Source organism: Megalopta genalis, chromosome 11 (assembly GCF_051020955.1).
Source record: "Megalopta genalis isolate 19385.01 chromosome 11, iyMegGena1_principal, whole genome shotgun sequence".
In the NCBI taxonomy this organism is placed as follows: Eukaryota; Metazoa; Arthropoda; class Insecta; order Hymenoptera; family Halictidae; genus Megalopta; species Megalopta genalis.
The window spans coordinates 5,451,703-5,468,138 of record NC_135023.1 but is presented as its reverse complement, the minus strand read 5'-3'; the positions used below and the strand labels follow the sequence as shown (position 1 = coordinate 5,468,138).

Below are 16,436 nucleotides of genomic sequence, written 5' to 3'. Positions count from 1 at the left end.
GACGTTTCTCACGACGAAAACTCGAAAAGAAACGAACAACACAAAAGTTAATCTAATCTTTCCGCAGAATATGCAACTCGCAGCGAATTTATCGCCAACGTTCCGGACGATTAAAATTCAAGAACGAACAACACAAAAATTAATACGATTCCTCGGCATCCTCTTCGAATTCTAAACAGTTGGAAAATCTTTGCCCACAGAAGCACAGCGAATTTATATCATCGACGCTTCTCGCGTCGAAATCTCTGGGATTTCGTGAATTATTCTCGTCGATCGACGTTCCCGGACTGCGATCGTCGTTCGATCGCGAAGCAACGGTCGATCGCCGACGAAACAGGGATAGGAAGTCGACCGTGCCTGTCATTCATTAAGAATTCAGAAGTCCGCGACGGTATCGATCGTCGCCGGCGACGTCTGTTTTCGTTCTATCGACGAGTTTCCCGACGTCGTGTCGCGACGATAGATCGCAGTTGATTGTTTACCTGATGATTCGACAAGCGCTCGCGTTTCTTTTGAGCAACACAGCCCTACCGAGGATACTGCCACCACGTTGCATCACTATATACCGAGCGGCGCTCTACTGAGTTCGCCTAACAGCGTGAACACCACTCGAATATCCATCGGCAAACGGTGCATTGTCGGGGAAGGAAGGAAAACAGAAATTGTCGAACGATAAGCGGGAACCTCGGCGATAACCTAACGTCAAACGACAAGAAAAGATTGTTCCCGCGTGTTCCAGGCACACGCTCCGCGATACTCGATCGATCGATGGATCCCGCGCTCGCGGATCGCTCGTAGTTCACCCGTCGATCATTCCCAGATCCTCCCGTACCTCGCACGCTTTAATCTCCTCAACCGTCGAGGACTGTTTTCGGCGAGCTTTTCGGAAATAATCTGCCGAGAGTTCTCAACACATTGCCGTAAGCGATATTGTTTGCGAACCGTATTTTCCAGTAAACCGAGCCCCACGGAGCGGAGATAGTTTATCTGGCTATGAGACGGCGTATCTGCTGTCACGAGAGTTCCATTCTACCAGATACATTATCCATGATCGACGATACCGAAAGCTAGTGACGAAATCTAGACACCGTCGGAGATAGCAAATATCATTTTTAATTTCCAAGCTGTCGAACTTGAGCCGTCGAAATTTTGACTGTACAGACTCCTCGAGAACTTGTAACCAATTTTTACGAAGTTAATGCTTTCACGATGTAACAGAATTTTGACGGATCTCGAAATTCTCCGATTCAATTAACCGACTCGCTTCTTTTATCGACGATTAAACATCGAAAAACGGAATGGAGAAACGACTTTGCTGCAACACGTAGACTCGCGTGAAGAAACCGTGTGCCAAATTTCAGGGAAATACATCGACTCGAGCTCCGGTTATTAGCTCCGTCGTATCGGAAATTATATCACGCGTAAATCTTTCGGCAAAGGTAATTAACCGTGGCGTCGCGGCCGATTAACTCGCCTATACCTCGTAGCAGAGAGATGGCAATGTCGTTGCCGTTACCGTTCGGCAACGGTAGCCTTCGCTCCACCGCCGATCAAGGAAAATTATCGCGGCCTAGTCGTTGTCATAATTAGCCATTGTCAGAAGCCGGCGCGACGCCTTTTAAGGAAACACGGTTCGCCGTGTCGACCGTCGACGCGGGTCGTCCCGTGTCTTCGTATTCCTATCGGCCGTCAACATGGACGTCGACTTCGCAGGCGGGTCATTTCGGTATCAGCGACACGAGCTGGCAAACATACCTCCGCTGATACCGTGCCATCGTTAGATACCGGGGCCTGCTCTATCTCGGCACCGCGGCGACGGTTCTTCCAGGTCGTCATCTTCCTCGAGATCTTTGATCTCGCGAACGTGACCGTGCCCACGATCCTTTTCGCGGAACATTCGAGGCCGTCGGGATATTTGAATCTCCCTGCCAAGTCAGCGAGCCTTTTTATAGGGTAGCGGAGCCGGTTACCGAGGCCTGACCAATTGCCGTCCAATTTTGTTATTCTTTTATTTGGTTCATTTTTTGACAAGAGAAAAATCGAGCCTTATCCGATAAATACGAAGAAACGAACCAAGCGAATCATTTTTCAAAAGATAGGAACCCAGGATCCTTTGGATCCTTTGGAACCGAAGGATCTTTTGTCTAGGATATTGCAATTTTCATTTCATCGAACAAATTTGATTCGACGAAATTTTCGAAGCATCGAGTATAGACGGTCGTCGATATTTCACAAGTATCGACGAATCGCCAGTCATTCGGGATTAATCGGGATTTGCATACGTATGATTTTAGCTGTTTCAAAATTTCCGAGGCGAGAGACAGTCCACGGACTGTCTGTACGTTCTGTTCGTCTATGTATGCTAGGGTACGCGTGAACGAGACCTTGGATAGGTATTAGACCGACTCCTGAAGGATCGATTTTTCTCCAACAGCGCTCTAGGTCTATGTTCGCCGCCTGCTGCTGGTTGTCGCCGTCGTTTGAATTGCATCGCGACGCGCGAGAAAGTGCCTTCTAAGGCTCAAGGTTAATTTACACAACATACCCGATCGAAAGCTAGTTTCTTTTTTAACCTGCGCGCACCGCTCGGTTATGAAAAAACGTCGTCCCGGATTGCTAAACGAACAAAGGTGACCGGAGCCGATCGCGAGGAACATTGCCAACGCTAGACTACTGCTATACTATAGCTAATACAATTACATGACTAATTACATGACTGATTCTTTGCAGAATCAGAAATTTTTGTAGACTCTCGCGATTTTTACCAAAGGGTCATTGCAGAATCCTGTCCGGTGCATTCGTGGCGCATCTCTTCGGATGCAGGATTTCGCTATCGGTTTTTTATTCCGTTGAGAATATTTCTCTCCGCATCAAAAATATTTTTTATTGCACTTTCAGAGTATGTTGGCTGTTTCTGAAACATTGGCAGTGCGTGGGGATTTTTTCTACCGCATGCTAATTGCATCAGATCAATAATCAACCCTTAGAGTACCAGGATACGTTTACGATCTCTCCGCGTCGTGTTATAATTTCTTTTTCGCTTCTAGTGCATCCAAAATCTGTCTACGAAGCATTTGAACTGCAAGAATTATTTTGAGCGCATCAGAATTTTTTCTGCCCCATCCCAAATGCATCAGAATTTTTCCTACCCTATCCCAAGTGCATCGGAATTTTTCTACCACGTTCCTCTACAATTCCACGTTTTCCCGACTGCACTAGGATTACCTGCGCGATCTCCAGCGCACGAGGGTAGTCTTTTACCCTCGGAGTATCAAGATCTTACATCTCGACGTTCCTCGGACATTAACAAAGAACATACACGATGTAAAGATCTTTCTCCGAAACTACAACTATTCTACAAACTAGTCGACAACACAGCTACGATTTTGCAAATAGGGACACTCGTCATGCGACAGAGGGACAAAACCATGTGTGCGTAGCGGTGAAAAGATGTCAGTGACATTGTGCTGCACGGGAAATTGGGGGCGGAACGGGCGACACGTGCGGCGGAGGTGCAGTTATGTTACGTTACGTTGCACGCGGCGACCGGTTCGCTCTTTCCTTTGTCGTTTCGAAAAAGGGAAGAGCAGAGTGGAGGGCGGTGCGAAACGTCACGGCCGAAAAATTCGACCGTTACCGATATAGACCCACCTCGTTCCCGATCGTGTCCCCGCGAGATATGGTATGTACTGTTGAACGAGCAACGGCGTTTGCGCTCGACGCGACAAACTGGGAACGCGGTTGCTCGTCGCGCTGGTGGCGCTAGGTTACAGGGGCATACAGGCTTTAGAGTAGACAACTGCTTTACCTGCTCGTTTCCGTCGTCTTGATGCAATTCACCGTTAACTCGGACCGCGAGTTGCTTCAAGAGAAAAAGAAAAGATCATGTGTTAGTATAGACAGTACCATCAAGAACAATCACGGTGTCGGAATACAATACATTTATCGCGCGTATTTTCCGAGACGAGACTATGTACAGTAATGTCTCCCTAACCGACGCTAAGATTGTCCACGAAAATGGACAATTTAGGGAAGAGGAGATACGATTGTTCGAGCCTTTTTATACTTGTTGACAATTCGTGACTATAAAAACGAACCGCAAGGCTATCGAATAATCGTATCTCCTCTCCCTGAATTGTCCATTTTCGTGGCTAAACCGAGCGTCAAGTAGAGAGACATTACTGTATTGCGAATGCGAGTAATCGACAGCGATCGTCGACGGTAGAGTTTCGAGAGTTTCGACGAAATAACCGAGGGAAAGAGAAATAGCGATAAGGACGGTGTGTCGGAATGCAAAATATTTGTCTGACAATTGCGAGATAATTGCAAGAGCGACCAGTTACAAGCAGAGCATTGCCGACGCGATTTTTTCGCGAACTCGGACACGCGTATTGTTCCAGGCGAAAATAATACATCGGGGGTGCACGGTTCGTTTTACACGATAATTCTAGTGGAATCGCGAAAGCGAATCCACGGCGATCCATCGTCGATTGGTCGCTTCAGAAACGAATGAAGCGTACACGTTACAAATTGATAAAGAAAGCATCGCGGCAAACTGTAAATTATTCGTCGTCGGTCGATCGGTGCATCGACGGAGCCGGTGCATGTGCAACCGAACGGCCTCGAAGCGACAATCGCCAAGCAAGATATCCTTGGCTCCATTGCTTGAAACTCGAAACCCTTCGCACGTTCCCGTCGGAGATTTAGATGTAGGCCCTGCGACGATTTAGACCGCAGCACGAAATTATGACGTTGATAGGCCGACAATGAAACGCATAACCGGTGGTTGCACACACAGTGTGCTCGGCATCGTTTCCAGATGCGTTTGGGAGCCGCGAGGAAACGCCGAGCAAAAGGGAAGACATCAAAGCGAGGCGTTATCGAAGTTTAGCGGTCTATGAATACGATTGCTATTTCCGCTTTCAGAAGCGGCGTACACAAAATTATCTGGAATCTGCGAGTAACACGGAGAGAATTCACTTCGAAACTTTACGTATTTTTAAAACGATTAGCATGTTGTGCAAGTCGGGTACACTTGAATTGCGAGTCCACCGATGCAAAAATAGTTCCGGCGTGACGGTCGCTTCGACGTAGCAACTTTTCGGAAAATCGTTGCTAATCGTGCCTGGATCGATTTAATTTAGACCGTTCTAAACTTTGCCGAGCGCGTATCTTCGAGAACAAAAAATTTGCTTCCGTTTCATCGACCAACTTGGCGATTTTCGAATCTCGAGAATTTACGAAAATATAATAGAAAATAAATGAGCTCGGAGCTGTGCAAACTCGCTGGCAAGTTTCGTCGCTATTCAAATAATGATAACGATATGCGCGACGATCAAGGTGTGCGATCTTTAAATATCTGCGTTTTTAGAGATCTGCGATCTTATCTGAGAAATCGCAAAGTAATCGTGACTCGTGTTTCCATGCATAATTAGTAGTTAGTTATGAGACCGTGCGCGTAACTTGATTCTAATCTCAGTCGGCAGTTATCCAAATTTTTTGGGATACAAATAAAACGAAGGTACGGTAATGTCTCTCTAATTGACGCTCAGATTGTCCAAAAAAATGGACAATTTGGGAAGAGCAGACGCGATTATTCGAGCCCTGTTTGTTTTTATAGTTACGAATTGTCACCAATTATAAAAACGAGCCGCGAGGCTCGATTAATCGTACCTCCTCTTCCGAAATTGACCATTTTTGTGCACAATCTGAGCGTCAATTGGAGAGACATTACTGTATTTCCGAGTCGCGAGGCGACGAATTTAAAAAGAGGGGGTTTCAACAATTGAAAGGATCGAAATTTGCCCAGGCGGTACAGGAGGGTTGGCAACGCGTTCTATCAAAAGAGAGAGAGAGAGAGGGAGAGAGAGAGAGAGAGAGAGAGAGAGAGACGGACTCTCGTGCGCAGATCCGTCGCTCTACAATTACGTACACATGTACTCTGTTCCACAAAGGAGAGTATTGTCACGAATAAGAGCGGCAAGGTCCGCTGACAGCCTTGGCCTAGATCGCCCAAGCCCAAATCATCTCGGTGAAGGGATTCGATCTAACCGCGCGACCGAGAACGCTGCGTTCCAATAAAAGGAACGAGGTTATCAATCACCCGTCTAGATTAACATGCCGCCATTATCGCCTTGCTGGAACCACCGGTCGATCGGCCTACCGTTAATGAAACCAGCATAATTAACCCGTTATCCGGCAGAGAACTCATTCCTTTATATTTTTGCGCGGTTTTCAATTGGTCAAATCGGATCTCGAAGGAACTAGAAATCATCTTTTAATTTTTAACGGGTCGCAGTCAATCTTCTTGAAGCCATGGAAATATTTTATTGCACCATTAGAGTAGTGTGTCTATAAATAATGTTGCTGGCTCGTGTTCGACTCGTCGCGTCGTTGAAAAAGTTGCTACTCGCTTCGAAGAAAAAAATTTATGTTTAAGCGAACAATTTTGCGACCGTTCAAACCTTTGAATTTTCATGTATTCACTTAAGAACGATTCGCAGTCTGGTCACGACGTATTTAATATTTCAACGGTATGTCGTGACGAATATTATTTGTTAGTAAATGAGCCGTCGATGAGGCAGCAGCAAACATCCAATTAAATAGATATACATATGTACGTATTTGTGACACGTGCGAGAATACACGTTAGACATTACATAGAAATGTTAGAGTTTGTCTAATTTTTAGAAGCCTGACTCTGCTGCATATTTATAGATCAGTGTTTCACGTGTACTGTGCACTCGTTGAATTATGACCGTTTCATTTTTTATGCATGCACAACAGTTGCTACCATAAGGAAACCGGCTGACTTCAATTTTCTCTTTAAACAAGTTTAAAAATTGATTTACGGTTCTGGAACGACAGGTACAGGTGGAAATTAGTGTGTGCTAAGAGGCTACGAGAATAGAAATATTGTTGTTAAGAATACGTTTTTGCTCCAGTTCTTAGTAAACGTGTATTTCTAATGAATAGTTCAAACGCGTGGCTTCCGACATCAACGATCTACATAAAACATGATAGTAGGACGCACATATGCAAATTTGCAAAAAAAAAAGAAAAAAATTACAGACTGCAATAGTTGGCGTGCTAGTAAGTCGCATTTGCTGCCTGAACGATCAATTGACCGTGCTATTTGTAAAGATTTTCATAATTTTTTTTCATAATACGTCGTCGATTCAACATCATTTTCATAAATTCGCATAAATTTCGTTCGATGGGACTAAAAATAGTTCTCGATGGCGAACGCATCGATCGATCGCGTGAGCATTGACACAAATCGTCCGGCTGGCGGATTAAAAATATGCCCTAGAATTTAGGTATCGATGTTTGCGGAAAATAAAATAATTAATGGCGGAAACAGCGAAGAATAAAAGAGAGAAAAAAAAATAACATGCGATGGCCGGGAATCGAACCCGGATCAACTGCTTGGAAGGCAACTATGCTCACCATTACACCACCATCGCACCCGAGAACAGGGGACCGAGCCGTCTGTGACCTATCGCGCGGCAGAATCGATACTCCGAAGCTGGTCGACCATTCGTGGCCTTGACTTTTCCTCGGACCCGAGCCGAGAGAATTTCGCTGATAGCGTTTTACACGCGGCTACCTACGAGTGGCCGTGTTCGTGTCCAGAACACGATCAATGAGCGCTCATTTATTTAAGAACAGCGGACGTTAGCGTCGTCCACGGCAACGAACCAGTTCCCGACTCGCTGCCAATTTTATTTCTAGCCAACCGACGCTATTTGTTCTTCCTAGTGCATTTCTCTCTTCGGTGCATTTTCCAACGAGATACACAGCCGGCGCGCATGATCGGCCGCAATTCGAAACTGATCCCCGGGAGCGCCGGGGCTCGATCGATCGATCCAACGATCGTCGAAAGTTCGTTCCAGCTTGTAAAACCACAGCAATATTTATTTATCGGTTCGTCTGTCACATTTGTCCGTAAAACCCAGTACTGCGGTAACATTCTCGGTAGAACGTACGGGTGTTTTTATATTGTTTTCACTTCGTTACAGGAGGAAATACATACACTGCTTCGGAACTTCTGTTTGCTATAATTAGTACAAGCGATTAAACCGATCAGAATCTTCGAGCAAGAGAACGATCGTCCGTGTATCCGAATATCGAATATTTTCCAACAAAGATTTCGTTTTCTAAACAAACTGAAATTATATATTTCCCTAGCAGAATTTCCTACGAATCTTTTGCCCGCAGAAAATGCAACTCCGCGCATCTTGCTCCAAAATTTGGCCAGCTCCAAAAGGTCCACGCAGCAATGGACCTACCCGGCAACGTGCTAAAAAGCATAGATAAATTCCGAGGAATTATTTGCGCTCGGAATAATCGCCCAAGCTCGTGCCCGTGAAAAATGCGGCTGTAGCGAAGGGTTAATCCGCGACACCTCGCGTTTAATTAGGGTTCCGCAGCGTGGACAGCGTAAACGGCGTTCAGTCAGCCGACCACTATATCGTTCGCGTGTATCGCGAAGGGGTTGCGGAGACGGGAGACGGTGTCCACAAAGCCGCTATCGCGTTACCGACTCCGGTTTGCTTTGGTCTACGGTCACACGCGTTCGAATCGAAAATCACAGTGTCCTTCGTCGATCTGTCACCGTCTCTCTCTCTCTCTCTCGCTCTCTCTCCCTCTCTCTCTCTCTCTTACACGCACACACAGACGCACTCTCTTTCTCTCGACTCACCTGAAGGTCTGTTGCTTATCCTGCATCCTGGAGACGGTGGTCTTCTTCTGCGCGGTGTCCTCCAGCTGAAAGTTCACGATCGCCTTGGCCAGCTGTAGGTCCCTTTCATTCATCTTGAACGCCGGTTATCGATGATCAAGCTAGCTCCTTTCGTTTCTCGCGGTGATAATTCACGATGCACCCGGTTGCACTTCTTGCGAACGGTGTTCGAGCGTTGTCTCGCGGACGACACGCGAGCGGATCGACGAAGTAAACGACGACGAAACGACGATGAAACGACGACGGGTGTCCGTCGAGTCGCCGAGGAACTAGTTGCGAGAACCACACCGAGAGATGTCTCGTCCCGTACTGAAACACCACTCGCCCAGACTTAACCTCACACACGCCGTCCTGTTGCTGCGAACGGATTCGTGGCGTGGCTCTCCTCTAATGGGACACACTCTCCCTTTCTCCCTCTCGCGGACACCCCTCTCCCGGCCCCGCTACTTTGCCGAATAACATTGTCTTGCAAATGAGACGCACGCTGCCGCGCGGTGTTCTATTATCGGCCGACCGGGTCCTCCGAGAGCCTGCTCCTCCTCGCTCTTCGGTGTTATCGCACCTCGCACCCGCGGCTGCACTTTTGAATCGACACGCGTTTCCCGCTCGAGTCGCACCCCGATCGAGAGAGTCCCGGCGGTTCCGGACTCTGGATCGTTCCCGGATCGAAGTCGCTATTCGTCGCCGCGTCGAACGCGCACCGACCGCACCTCCTCGTTTTCGTTGCGATGCATCGTCGAGCCACTTTTTCAATTGTTACGAACGTCGCGTGCAAAATAACGGAGCGATCGATCGAGACGCGAACGATAGTTCGTTCCGGGAATTCGATGATTCGCGAGGCCGCGGTATCGATCGGTCGACGAGATTTTTATTCTAATTAAGAGAGTTTCCTGGTGCGAGTAGTTCGACGCAGTTGCGTCGGCATTTCAAAGGTCACGGCGTAGGCGAACCCGTCTATGAGTAGATCGCGCTGGTAGCTTGTTCTTTGCCTGTTGTTTCGATCAATTTTCTCGCGCTCTCGAGCTTCGGAGAACGGAGAAGGAACGTCGAACGAGAAGAAAATCGAGGAAAATCGAAGCGATCGACGAACGTTGCGAAGGAATAATTCAGATTTCGTCTCGTATCGTTACCGAGAACGATCGAATTAGGTCAGCGGTACTGACAGCGAATTGTTGCGGTCGGAAACGCGATGCAGCTGTACGTTGCATTAATTTTGGATCGATGCCCAAGTTCTGCTACTCTTCGCTCGAAATAACCGTCCGCGCGGCTCTGCGATTGACTGCGATTCTTGTAAACCGTTCGTCGAAAAACTAGAGAATCCGCGGCTCCAATGATAACCGGAACGAGCACCGTTCGCCATCTGCGACGACTCGGTTGAAAACGTCGCAAGCTGCGTTATCATTCTCGCGATTCGAATTGCTGCGAATCCGCGGAACGATCAAACGAATTCGACCAATCGCAGGAAACTCGTGTTTGTCAAGGGTGTTATATAAACGGGAGTACGTGACCTAGCCGAGAATAACATCCCCGCGTCGCGCCGCGCCGCGCCGCGCCGCGCCGATTCGCAGAGAGACCAATTAGTCGATCATGATTCATCGGATCGACCGTGTCTCGTTGTTTTTCGGCCCGATTCTGCTCGATTCGGCTTCGAGACGCGGCTCGAAAGGGGGGCAAAGTGGCGCGTGGGTTCATCATCCGGCGCTCCGCGGAGAAATTGCGCCGGCCCATCTCGCCACCTTGTCTCTATATTAAATCTTTTCCGCATAAACGAAACGAAGATTTGTGGCCCGCCGATTAACAAGCCTCGTTAGTCACGTTCCGCCGCGCCGGTGTCAGAGTTCATCGACGCTATCGAGTTTGCATCAGCGGCCACGTTCGGCCCTGCGGTCGCTAACAAATCCGATATCCGACACGATGCACCGGCTGCATCGGCAAATTGAATGCATCGAACGCCTCGAATTATCCGAGGTCTCCTAATATCGGACACGCGAACTCTTGGACGCTCGAATCGCAGGAAAATTATGCTCGACTTTTGTTCCCGGTTGAAGAAACAAAATCATCGGGAGAAACGGATACGCCGATGCAAATTGTTCGTCGAGCTCTGTTTTGCGAGTTTGTGTTTCACAAATTAGTTGGAAATACAACGATTCTTTCGACGGTTTAATGCTCGTAAAACGTCGGGTAGACTCTCCCTAAACGATCGGCGTATCGCGACGCGAATCGGTGCGTAATAATGATTACAATTAGGCGATCTGCGTCCTGACGAGTTTCGATGATTTTACGCTCTCCGACCCTGGGAAATTGGACATAGTTGCCAGAACTGGAACCTGGAATTGTCCCAATTCCTCCAAATCTTTCGAACACGATTACGACCGGACTGTTCCGCGCACAATTTTCAGCTGCGGAAAAATTTGAAGAATTGCAGAAAGAAAGGAGAATTATCCGAACCGATGCGGAACTCTTTCGTTTCCCTTGTCTCGTTCTTTCGTAGAAATGAAAACAGCAAAGAACGAACAACGTTCTCATCATTTTTACTGCGGTAGAATCGAACGATATCGGCGAGTCAAATCGGATCCATCGAATTCTCTCCAGCGGAAGCTGGAATTCATAAGCGTGCTATCAAAAGCGGCGCGGCGCGCGGCTTCCCGACGTGCACAATCCAAATTTAGCCGATTGCTTACGCGTCGTCTGCGCACTCGTTAGGTCGCTCTCGCGACTTCTCCGCATACCGAGGCCGAAATTTCTCTAAACGTCACCTGGGTGCCCCGTAGGTCGGCTGAAATCCCTGTGCACCGTTTGACGGCTGTCGATGCCAGCCAGATAATGTTAATCCGTCTGGAAGCTCGCGCAAGCCACGTCGCTTCCGATGGACATTCCAGACTTTCAAAAGGCCGGCGGGCACGATTGACGGGCTCCGAGGGAGCTCGTTCGTTATCGGGAACGACCTTTGAAACATCCTGCGACATAGCATCGGTGAAAAGCTGCCGGGAAAGTTTCCCCGATAAGCTGACGCGGGAAAAGGCCGTTTCCTCCTGCCCCGGTACAGTTTTACACCGTTGAGTCATCGCGCCGCGCCGTGCCGTTGCAAAAGCGCCGACGGAAACGCACGAATTAATTGGACCGTTAAGGATTTTTATGGTATTACGATGACGAAAACGTGGCTCGCCCTAAGCCGTTACGGGGAAAACCGGCAGCCCGATTAATCGCTTCATCGGTACCCGCCGATTTCGTTCGTTTCATCCGCCGATCGACGATCCAGACTGGCTCTGACGTAAGCCAGAGAGAATCGAGGAAACGAATCGTTGAGTTTTCTCAAAAATGAAAGCAACCGGTGCTCATTCTTCTTAAATATTAATTCTCCTTGAAAAGAAAGCCTTAAATCGAAAAGTACAGACTTAATGGAAGCATCTTGCAATCTACCGTGCATCTTTCGCTTCGAAGACGTATTAATATTCACCGGAAATAACAGCTGCCTGACTCACGCGATCGCGATACGTTATCGGTAAACCGATCGGCCAAGAACAAAGAGAGCAGGGATTCCGTCGATTTCAATTATTTTCACCTTCCCGCGAGCACGTTGCGTCACCTCGACTCCGTCCAATTTCGCACGTGATTCGGAAAGCTGGCTCCGGAGAGAAAATACATGAAAATAGAGAAGTTCGAGCGCAACGGCGCGACGCGCGCCGCGCCGGAATCGTTGCTTCAACCTACAATGCCGGCGTTCTTTCGAAATTATTAATCGACGCATTATAATTGATCCATAAAGGTAGCCTGCCGTAACGAACAGCGTGTTACGCGTTTCCTCTAAGGTGAAAGTAAAAGTGGACGGTTCACCCGCAGCCGGAAAACCGTCGCGTCGGTTAGTCCGTTATCGACCCGCACACGGCTCGATAAGCATCATGGTACCCCATGGAACATCGCGGGATTCGAGCCTTTTTTCCGAGGATACCGAGGATACGGAGAAAACCGGACCGAATCGCGCGAAGTTTCTCTCTCCCGCCCGCACGATTTTTATCGAGGCCTCCAGGCCCAGTGTTCCGAACGCCTAACCGCGAACTATGCGACAGCAATAATTGCATCCGCCCGGCCGGCACCACCGGAAATTTAGAATTTGCTTTCCGGCCACCGTTTTCCAACGACCGCTCTCGCCGTTTATCGCCGCTTTACGCTCGCGCGGAATTAAGTGGTTCGCACCGAGCGCGTTAAATTAATCCGCATCTGGCAACGGGCGGACAGTCGCTTCAGCGTTTTCAACTGGGTTACAGCATTGTTGCGAAACGCGCGCATTTCTGCCGCGATTCTTTCGCTTATTGGCACTGCTCGTCGTGCGCGAGACCGTCGACCTGTTTCGGGCACTTCGGTTCACCATTTTATCGTAATATTGCAATTTTATTCGATGTAATACGAACACGCGAGAACACGGAATACATACTTTCGAACGAACGATCACGGTTTTAGCGTAAACTCGACGGACAAAGACTTTATTTCCACGAGGAATAGAAACGTGAATTCGGTGGCCTTATTACCAGGTTGTTGCACACGAGACTTTCTATGAAACGACGCCCGCCCTATGTTTTCAGACCGCCGATTCCCCGCAGCAATTCACCCCTTCCAGATCATCCCCTTGTTTAATCATATTTGCCAGCGTCCCCGTTTCCGTTCGATCAAACGCGAATCCTTTTCTAGTTTTCGAGCGAACCGACGCTCGAACTTCATCTACTACTATATACGGCGACCGATAAATCAGTTCACCCCTGTCACCGGAAATTCAGTGAATAAGACGCGGCCGCGCGTCGAGGCTCGTTAAAAAGTCATTCTTTTTCGGATACGATCGATCGGACACGTTCGAACGTCGTCGGAGGAACGGGGGAACTCGATCGACTGACGTCAAACTGTCTCAAGACCACCGAGAAGTCTGCCCGGGCAAGGAAAAATGAAAAACACGCTGACACACTTTCACTCTTGAGCGCCCGTGCAACCTGTTACACGCGCTCACGCTGGACGCTATTGACAATCCCTCTAATTATGCGCGAACCGCGGCAAACACATCAACCCGATCGGCGACAGACTGGCTGAGGACTTAGACGTCTCGCCTAGATCTGTCGCTGCATCGCCGCCTTACCTTTTTCCCATCGATCATTCACGCGGTGTCTGCTTTTTGGTCCAACTTCTTTTCACCGCAGTCCGTTCGCCTTCCTTCTATTCCGTTTCATTTCGCCGCGAAATCACTTGCAATTGCACGAACTTACTCATCGAATAGCTGCCGAAACAATACCTGGATTTATTTCATTGTATTCTAGATTTCTGTCGTTTCATTCGTTTTAATTTACATTTCTGTCGCTTCGCTTCTTCTCGTTCCTATTTCATTGAATTTTCATAAAGCCGATTTTACAGCGAGTTGTCAGGCGATGAATCGTTTGCAAATATTCGTATATATAAATTTGGAATACACGTATTTACGGAATTACGTGTCCAAGTAATTCCCGATTATTCTGTATAAATTCCGTAGCGAGATTTCAATGCACAATTTTGGAGCGAGGTCTCGTTCGCCCCAACGCTGCAAAATGCAGCCTCGTTACTCTTCCTAGAATAATTATTCGTCCCCTGGGTTGCTTCTACCGTTTCGAATAAAGATCGTTCGGCGGCAGCTTCGATTATTTCCACAGCAGAAAAAATATTTCGAACCGTGAAAAACGCAGCGGGGCGACGGCGACGTTGCGTTCTACGTGGAACCGTCCACGTAGGTTATGGGTATTGCTTTTATTATCTGCCGGGACGAAACACCATAAACTCCGGAAACTGTCACACAGTGTTCCCCAGCGATGCGTGGAATTGTGGCGACGACATATTAGCAGCTTCTCATTGTGCGACCGAAGAAAAGATTCGCCGAGGGGTGGAGAGATGCGACGGAATCAGTCCGCCAAGGGTTGCCACAATACGGACAGGTGAAAAAATAGGGTATCCGTTCGACATGGGACGAGTAAGAAGCGGGTATCCGGAAATTAGATCAAGGAATTTCGGTGTTTGCTGTTCGCGTTAGACTGCGGACAATGGGCGCCATTGATGCGCGATCCGATGCATAAATTATCGGTTTTCGCAAATACAGAGCCGTCAGAACCTGAAGTATCATTCACGGTTGAACATCGTTCAGGTTCGAGCTATTTACTAAATTCGGTCGAAAGTTACGTAGATTTATAGCCGGTGTTCAACTTTATTTTCGAATTATAATTATTTTCAAATAACAACGAAGTATAAAACGCTATCAGCGAGTTTAGTTCAGCGAGAGGCTTCTCTGGTAAATATTCACAGGGCTTTTTCTGCGTTTCTATCGTTTCCGAGGATAAAACCAAGAGATTCTAGAATTCTTGGGGATCGATAAAATAAACTGAAGAGATCCGAGAGTGCATCGGTGCATCCGACATCGACGAGCGCGGCGCGAGAGACCGAAAATTCTAAAAACAGTAGCACTATTCTGGTCGCCGGCGTTATCGGAGTGTTAACGCGGCTTCATTCTGATATTTCAGCCGGTTATTTTAACGAACAGGCCAATAATGGGACTGTCATCGGTTGGCCGTGCGATCGAGCACGACATAGATAATTGGACAATGCACCGATGCATATCGAGGTTGCATTGTATCGGCAATGGTGCAATACGATGGAGTGCTCTCCGATGTCGTCTGCGATTCGATATCGGTTGTTCCCAGCGTATTCGAGAACAAAAGAACGCTCGAGTGGGACGCTCAGCCGATCCACTTCGCAGGGCTCGCGCGGTGGTGATCGTCGCTTATAACGACGTTGTAAAATCCGCGAGAGAGAATCGATCGGGAGAGACCTTCGTTGGAGACGCGAGAAAAATTCAGAGCGAGATCGGTGCCGAGAGAAACGTTGAAAACGAGGGGGAAGAAACAGAAAAGGAAAAGAGTGTACGCGCCAAAAATATCCGAAGCCGAGGCTCTACTCCCGATTCCCGCGGAGCGAAACCAAGCTTTTCCAGCTGGAAATAAAATTCGCCCTCCTGCTGTAGTATAATACGTTATGCTTCCTGGTCCGGCAATCTAATTCGAACCCAATCACGAACCCGAGGCTGAGGCGTTGCTGGGAAAATTCTCGGCCCGCCTTTGCGACCGGATTTTATCGAGATCGTGAACATTTGATTTATATATATATTAATATTTACAAGTATCAAAAAGTCTACTGAAAGTGTGATAGTACCGAAAATAGAAAGCACAAGTTCTTCCATTAACAAAATTATCGTCAATAATTCTTGGCTGATTGGAAACGCGTCAGAGACGAGACAATACCGCCAACACAATACCCATACTATTGCTTTATCATTCAATGATCGTTATCTACCATCGGTACAAAAGCTGGTATTTTACAACGAACTGAAAATCGTCAACGCTGGAACACCGCTCGAGATAAATATCTGAATACCTGGAAAAGAGATGGCCTCGTATTATCTTCGAAGCCTCGTTCGACGCGGGTGGTCGAGCTGTCAAAAATCGTGAATGCCACCGGACGATCGAATGCCACCGGCGAAACCGAACGAAAGGGTTGGTCGCGATCCGAACGAGGAAGCTTCAGGGGTTGCCGAAAGGGGGAGAGAAAGAGAAACCCGGCGACCGACGACATAGTGGGGGCACAGAGAGGAGAGGCGGTGGGCACGATGCACTCTCTCGCGTCTCGCCTCGCG

The 16,436-nt window shown here is 48.0% G+C and overlaps 1 protein-coding gene and 1 non-coding gene across 3 annotated transcripts in view; both read right to left on the bottom strand.

The window, feature by feature from the left end:
* Nucleotides 1-9,425, bottom strand: part of LOC117225909 (NAD kinase) — a 34,907-nt gene extending 25,482 nt beyond the window's left edge. The window contains exons 1-2 of one of the 2 annotated variants that reach the window (XM_033479724.2): nt 8,705-9,425; nt 3,809-3,862 (exon numbers count right to left, since the gene is read on the bottom strand). In XM_033479724.2, coding sequence (XP_033335615.1) covers nt 3,809-3,862; nt 8,705-8,817 — 167 coding nt within the window. In that variant the 5' untranslated portion in view covers nt 8,818-9,425. The remainder of the gene's footprint in view (nt 1-3,808; nt 3,863-8,704) is intronic. The other variant, XM_033479725.2, reaches the window with a different exon arrangement.
* Nucleotides 7,395-7,466, bottom strand: TRNAG-UCC (transfer RNA glycine (anticodon UCC)). The gene has a single exon. It is a non-coding gene; the product is annotated as a tRNA-Gly (tRNA).
* Nucleotides 9,426-16,436: the final 7,011 nt, after the last annotated feature.